This window comes from Notothenia rossii (genome assembly GCF_949606895.1).
Source record: "Notothenia rossii genome assembly, chromosome: 1".
NCBI classification, from domain to species: domain Eukaryota; kingdom Metazoa; phylum Chordata; class Actinopteri; order Perciformes; family Nototheniidae; genus Notothenia; species Notothenia rossii.
This window is the reverse complement of record NC_136912.1, coordinates 9,379,553-9,387,052: the sequence shown is the minus strand read 5'-3', so window position 1 is coordinate 9,387,052 and position 7,500 is coordinate 9,379,553. Positions and strand designations below refer to the sequence as shown.

Sequence of the window (7,500 nt, the reverse complement as noted above, 5' to 3'; positions counted from 1 at the left end):
GCTAAAAGATTTTAAACCAAATCTAATGCAGAATGAACAACTTGCAAAGCGTGAATTAGAATCAAAGACTTGTCTCTTGTATAAGCCTGTTTCAAATAAAGGCCCCTCTGAAGGCGGTGAGCAACCAACCAATCAATCACAGCAATAGAGGAATGGATCTATCAGGTAACCTGTTTTAGCATTACGTTTAGTCCAGCCACCTCAAGAAATTAAATGAATATATAATAGACTCTGTTTTGGGGTCAGATTTACACGTCCACTTGTGATTTCAGTTTGATCTTCTCTCTCTTTTATAACCAACGAGATCAAAGGTGCTTTGATGTTGGCTCAAGTCTGCAGAGAGCTTCACCTCTGAATGTAATCCACAGCAGCACAGCAGGTGTCAGAACATGCAAATCATGGGGGAGGTAAAATCACCCGGACCTGGGTTGGATGTGGGCAATCTGGAACTCATGAACTGAACTCTAATTGGTGGTTTGATGAATTCAATTTTTTATCATTCTGCCCTGTTTTAGAGCACTTAGCTCCATCAAAGAGCAGGCTATTAAAAAAACAGGAGACGAGAGACTTGAATAATTAAAATGCAACACTGGTTGGCAGCGCTAAGATGTGGTAGATCCATCCATCTGTCTGTCTGTCCTTCTGTCTGTTTGTCTGTCTGTCTGTCTGTCTATCTGTCTGTCTATCTGTCTCTCTGTCTCTCTGTCTGTCTGTCTGTCTCTCTGTCTCTCTGTCTCTCTGTCTCTCTGTCTGTCTGTCTGTCTGTTTGTCTGTCTGTCCGTCTGTCTGTCTGCCTGTCTGTCTGTCTGTCTGTCTGTCCGTCTGTCTGTCTGCCTGTCTGTCTGTTTGTCTGTCTGTTCGTCTGTCTCTCTGTCTGTCCGTCTGTCCGTCCGTCTATCTGTCTCTCTGTCTGTCTCTCTGTCTGTTTGTCTGTCTGTCTGTCTCTCTGTCTGTCTGTCTGTCTGTCTGTCTGTCTGTCTGTCCGTCTGTCAGTCTTTCTGTCTGTCTGTCTGTCTGCCTGTTGGTCTGATGGGTTAGGAAGTGGCAGCAATGGTCTGTTCAAAATCTTCAAACATTGACTTCAGCCTGTGTGGTGTCTCGGCTGATGGTATAGTAGATAAACTGTATTCATAGAGATCATGTTCAGTCTTTACAACCCTGAAAAGCATTTTAAATATACAAGTCAGCCTTCACCTAATCACCCACATTCATACAGAGGCTAACATACAAAAGGCCGCCTGCTCAGGGTTAGGGTTAAAACTAAATTTCACCCCGGTGTTGGCCATGCCATCAATAGCAATTTGGGGTTCTTGCCAAAGCATACATCGTCATGTTGCCTGTTGGAGCTAGCAATCAAACCACAGACAGTCCGTTTGTAGACGACCACACTAGTTGCCATGGATGTAGTTAGAGAAGTGGTTACAGCTTTGGAGGCAGGACCCCGTTCATTCCAATGAGAGTTACTCAGTAGTGCATGAAGCCACTCAAGTACAAAAGGATCTTAATGCGATGCAATATTCCCGTCCAATGGGCCCATATAGCATGCATTACATTACATGTCACTTGCCCAATATTTTCTTTGTCATAACTACACTGTAGCTATGCACACTACACTGTAGCTATGCACACATGACAATAAAAGCCTTGAAACTTGAAACACTTTTGTGTTTGCTAAGTCCGGCCTTCGATCCATCCCATAATGGCCGGTCTTGGCTCAGTCAAATGAATGGAGAGGATATAACTCTCAATTTTAGCACATTTTACAACTTTTAGGACCGAATGTATAATATAAATGTTCCGCTAATCTACAGATGTCTCTTTCTATCTGTAAATCATTCAATTACTTGAAACTTGTTAGACAGTTTTATCCAAAGCGACTCACATACATTCAGTGCTGTGGGCAATGAGCAATTTGGGGGGAAGAGTCTTGCCCAGGGACACATGGATTAAGTATTTATTTTCAATGTCATTCCTTTCTTTGGGGCTTGGTTAGGTATCTTGCCCGAAGACACATTGACATAGCGATGTGTCCCTCCTCTATTGTCTCATCTTGTATTACTGCCTGTCTTTTTTGTTGTTGTCCTGCCTTTGGAAATGGCTTCCCTGCCCTGATTGTACCTGAGTAACCTTAGTTAATTAGTCTCTTGTGTGTTTCCCATGTGTCTTTGTTAGTTGTCGGCAACCAGTGAGCAGTGGTGTGTTTCCGTTGAGAGAGTTCTCTTCTAGTGTTTTGAGTTTCTGTTTCTTTTACCTTCCTTCTTTGTCATCGCTTGCCTACCAGACCGAATGCCTTAGGACTCTTTTTTTTGTTGATAAATAACTGCAATTATCTTGCTGCTTCTTCTGCTGACTGCAGTTTGGTCCAGTTCCTGCTTGCTTCACTACAATCTGTTTCCCATGATGCTCTCTGTCTGCAGAGCGTTCACTGAGCTGCTGAGGAGGGGAGGAAACTGTTTGATGAGACTTCAATAAAGTCTCCTACCTCCTCCAGTGTGTCAGGATAGAACACACACATGCAGACGCCTCACAGTGAAGGAGTGTGGTGTTCTCAATGCTATGTATTCACAGCTGCTGAATACATTTAAATGTACCAACCACTGCATTGCACAAATCTGCCTGTTGACGTGTGCAGCCTCCCATGCATCCCTGGCACCTTAAAGCTATTATATAAAACGTCTTCACATCTAATTGTTTCCCCATTTTAATTTGACTCTATTCCGTTTTAAGCTAAATCTATACGATATACCTTTCAGATTTTGGAAATGTGTAACTATATATTTGATCTGATCAGGATAAACCTGCATGACTGAGTCCAGAATAAATGTCCTAACGGGTAGAATAAAGTAAATGTTACATAATGTGATCTTCCTAAAATCCTCGTATATTTATTGTATGTTTCTCTGTCTCTAGATTGCAGTGTTCAGTGTGATCTAACATGAACACTAACAAGGTCACAGACTGACTGATACAACAGGCCCATCTAATAAAGGTAGACAGATGGTCTGACTTCCTACTGATTTCAGCCACTTCCTGTCACTGGCAGAACCTCAAAGAGAGACCCTAGTGCCGCAACGAGTAGAGCAGGGGTGGCCAATCCGCGGCTCTCGAGCCGCATGCGGCTCTTTGCCTAGTTTCATGCGGCTCTTCAGTTCATATCGAATTTTATATGTGTGAGTTTGGGGGAGAGACACTGACTCCTGACTAGTGTTGCACGGTGTACCGATACTTGAAAGGTATACCGCGATACCCTGCCCTTAAAAACGTTACTATTCCTCCGTTTCATTAGTATGGTAATTTTAAAATGACGGGGGAAAGTACTCCGGTGAGAAAGCGCTGTTTTAATAAGAGCCGTGTGTGTTCAGCGCTCTGATTCCACTCCCTGCACTGCAGCCGTGCCTACAGTCCCGCCCCTATCAAGCACGCTCTAAGTCTCTCCCCTCTCTCGTGCACGCGCTAGCTACCAGAGCATGTGAGAAAACGAGAAGCATGGCTGCAAGTGGGAGTACAACTGCTGCTGCGCCTCGGCTTGTTGACAAAAAAGACGCCAGAAGCGACATTTTGATGTATTTTAGCTATATCTCTGACAGTGAGGGCAAGCCTACGGACACCACGAGGCCTGTCTGTAAGAAATGTTTTAATTTTATTTAGTAGGTCTGTTAAGTATCGAATGCTGATCATTCTGACGTAATTTGGCCGGTCAAAGGTGTTTGGGCTCGGATAAAATCGCTCTGTTACTTTCGTCCCGGCTCTCCCTACGTGTGTATGTGTGGTGTCAAGTGTCAGTATGAGAGGATGACAGGTGGCCCAAGAGCCAATCACAATAATACCTGCGATGCAGTGCACCAATCACCTTTTGGGGGGGGGGGACCTATCGTTGATTAAACATTATCCAGTGTTTCCCCTACCATTGTCTTGGAGGGGCGATGCGCGATTTTAAATATATATATATATATAGCACGAAATTGCAGATAATCTATAACTACAGTACTGTCACTTTTCACATTGAACATGTGCTCTTTTATTAAATAAACTAAACGCCTTCATTTTAAGTTGTGAGTTTAGTGTTTTTGACCCTAAGAAACACTGATGCATTAATCAATAACAATAATCCACAGCTCCTCTCTCTGCTTCAGAGGATTTAAAAAATATATATCCCAATGCCATAAAAATGCATCATTGACGTGGTTGAAATCTTGTCTCCAGAAAACAAAAAACTGAAACAAGCGGTATCAGTGACTGTGTGTTTGATGTGGCTCTTTGCAGTAACATAGACAAAATGTGGCTCTTAACCTCTGAATGGTTGGCCCCCCCTGGAGTAGAGGATCAGAGCCAGATAGTAACATTGAATAAGCAGCAGACACAAATGACGTTTTAAGAGCTTGATATGAAAGATAATACTAATACAAATATCTGCGCGCTATATCAGTCTGGCCTATACACCTCTGAGAATCTGAAATTAAGCTCATTTAAGGTGTAGTGTGTAAGACATGGCCAGATTTGAGTTAGGTACGTAGCAAACAAGAGACAAGGTTATATTATTATTCTTGCTCCAGTTTCAAGCAAACTAACTCAATTTTCAAATGATATCCTACTGACTTCTCCTGTCGGCTTGACTTGAAAAAAAGTCCACTGCAGTAAAAGGACTTCCTTAAGAACACATCGAGGAGGCTGAAGACCAAGTTCATTATAACAGACTGAACTTTTTGAACAAACAAATTCAATTTTTACTTCGCCTCTCCTTTACTTACACTTGAGCTACTATGGGCAATGCTAACCTGAACATCAGAGGGAATTTGTGGTTCAGTTTATTGCTCAACAACATTTTGTGGACACACTGGAGTCAAACCGCCAAACTTGTGACGATTTCAACATCAAAACCTTCTCATTAAAAAGACAACCTAAACTGGCTAAAGTTGGAACAGGCAGTGCTGAACCCTGTCATTTCTAAATAAACGGTGTTTCTGCTGCTTACCGGGTCACTCCATCGCCCTTCTTGAAGGCCTTATGGCTTAACCACAAACAGCTTCTGTTTTTAAAAAGAAGGTTTTAAAACTACTAAAGAATCACCCAGCAAGCTCCTTTAAAACCTCTTCCCTAAAATACCCACTGTGACATATCTTGGAGGATGACATATGTGTCATCCTCACAGTGTGGGAACCCTGACTTCCTCATAAAGAGTCAGTAAAACAACCCTAAATAACCTCCCCATGTAGAACATCTAATAATACTCAGATACGATTTATAAGTCATATTTATTTCACTTCCGTGCTACATGTTGTATGACTATATGACTCTTTCCTGTTAATTTCTGCAAACGTAGAAATCCCTCTCATTTCTTCACTGATTTAAATAGTGAGACATATTCATAAATATTGAGTGCATAGGACTTTTTACAGTTTTTCTGTTCATAATTCAGTCCTTGTCATTTAGTAGAAACAAGAATATATTTGAATTATTATATGACACAAGCATTATTTAACCTCCCCATGAAGAACTTCTAATAATACACAGAGATACGATTTATACAAGTAATATTTATTTCACTTCCGTGCTGCATGAAGACTCTTTTCTGTTATTTTCTGCAAACGTGGACTTGTCTTTCATTTCTTCAGTGATTTTAAATAGTGAGTGTATAGGACTTTTGACTGTTTTTCTGTTCTTTTAATTCATTCATTGTCATTTAGTGGAAACAAGATTATATTGGAATTATTATATGACACGAGCGTTATTTATATTCTAACCATATTTTAAAAGCAGGATTGATAAAAGCTGCCCCCCACCTTCCCTCCGGTGCTCCGTCTCCTGCTGTCGGTGGTTCCGCTGCTCACCACCGCCTCCTCGGATTCCTCCTCCCCGTCCTCCAGCTCCTCTCCGTCGGCCTCCTCCTCCGTGCGGAGCCGCTTGGCTGCCCGGTGGTATCCTCCTTCTCCTTCTCCCCCGGATATGTCTTCTCTGTCCTCCTCCATCACAGTGGGTCAATTAACGGATGAAGATTTGAGGTAACGCGGAGCAAAACACGGTGACACCTGCCTACACACACACACCACACACACACGCACCCTCTTCAAAGATAGGACGAATACACACTGATGTGTCACTGCGGTACAAATTCAGGAACGAAATGCTACTGCAGTGAAGTGAGTTCTAGGTCGGATATTCGACGCACCAATCTTATTATGAATACCTTTATCCATGCTTGCTTCCTTATATTAGTGTAAAATATGCTTAAAATTATTATAAATGTGCCTTTTGTGTGGCACACCTTTTTGATTACTTATGGATGGTTCATAAATACAAGTTAAGAAGTACTTTATTTATCCCAAATTGGGAAATGTTTTCGTTGAATTGATTTTAGAACATTATATTATTAGAACATAATTTCAATGATTTTAATATCTTCTATGTAATCTATTACAAAGTCAGTGACTCCAAATCTACTCTAGGTATAATAACCACACTATAACACAGGGTCGGCAACCTTTTTGATAAGAAGCGCTATTTAAAAAAGGGGGGGATGGGGGGGGGGGTGGTTGAGGAGCTAGAGGAGCTTGACGCTCGTCAACTATCAGCAGGAGGATAGGGGAGCCTCGCTGCGGGGAAGCAGTGTCTGGACCTCTCAGCGCAACTTACATGATGCCGAATTTAACAACCACATTTAAATAATTGATTTAAACGATATAATAATAAGGACGATCGTCCGTTCTGTGATTCTCCAGAGCACACATGTTGTGATAGGGTCATGCAGAGTGAGATGAGATCGCTGTCCCTTTAAGAGAGAGAGAGAGAGAGAGAGAGAGAGAGAGAGAGAGAGAGAGAGAGAGAGAGAGAGAGAGAGGGGGGGGGGGGGTGGGTGGCTTGTGCATGTGTGTTTGTGGATGGTAGAGCGACAGTGAGGGAACGTGTGTATGTTTCTGGAAGTGAAACGAGGAAGCAGAAAAACAGAGGTCTGTGATGTATTTTGTGAAACAGAAGAACAGCTAAATAAATGCAACGGCCTCCCAAGAAGAGCTCGCTTCTCTCCAGTCATTTAAGCTAAAGTGGGTTATTATTGAACCTGAAGCTTGTTGCTTCTGCCCTCCTCGACTACGGTCTGAGAGCCGAAAGGAAAGTTCAACACACAGATGGCCAGTCCGCCCCTTTGTAGCATATTATTTCGATGAGAGATGAGCAGATTGCCACTGGGCTTTCAACTAAATACACAGCCACGCAAAAACTGCGGCATTTATACAGTTCCTTATGGGTACTGCAATTAGAGAAGTGCTTTCCTCTGTGGTGAAACGATCAGCACTGCACCGCGGAGGAAAGCGGCAGAAAGTCACCTGGAGATAAAGAGAGCGGGGCTGCGTTGCGTGCATGGCTTCCTTCTGCAGGTAACGGCTCTGGCGGCGGTCTCGTTCAGGATCCGAAAATATAATTTAAATATTTTTGCACTTATTCCACTTATTCCTAGTGTGCCACTGGTTACGGTGCCGCGTGCCAATGCTGGCACGCGTGCCAGGG

The 7,500-nt window shown here is 42.7% G+C and overlaps 2 protein-coding genes across 2 annotated transcripts in view; one reads left to right on the top strand and one right to left on the bottom strand.

Moving 5' to 3' along the window:
• LOC307028421 (heterogeneous nuclear ribonucleoprotein L-like) overlaps positions 1-5,966 on the bottom strand; it is a gene marked incomplete at its 5' end in the record, with an annotated part of 23,109 nt that extends 17,143 nt beyond the window's left edge. The window contains 1 exon segment of the mRNA XM_079663418.1: positions 5,781-5,966. Within this exon segment, the coding sequence (XP_079519544.1) occupies positions 5,781-5,966 (186 nt within the window).
• Positions 5,894-7,500, top strand: part of LOC307028505 (solute carrier family 22 member 7-like) — an 11,057-nt gene continuing 9,450 nt past the window's right edge. Inside the window, exon 1 of the mRNA XM_079663587.1 lies at positions 5,894-5,999. The gene's annotated coding sequence lies outside the window, so the exon portion shown is untranslated. The remainder of the gene's footprint in view (positions 6,000-7,500) is intronic.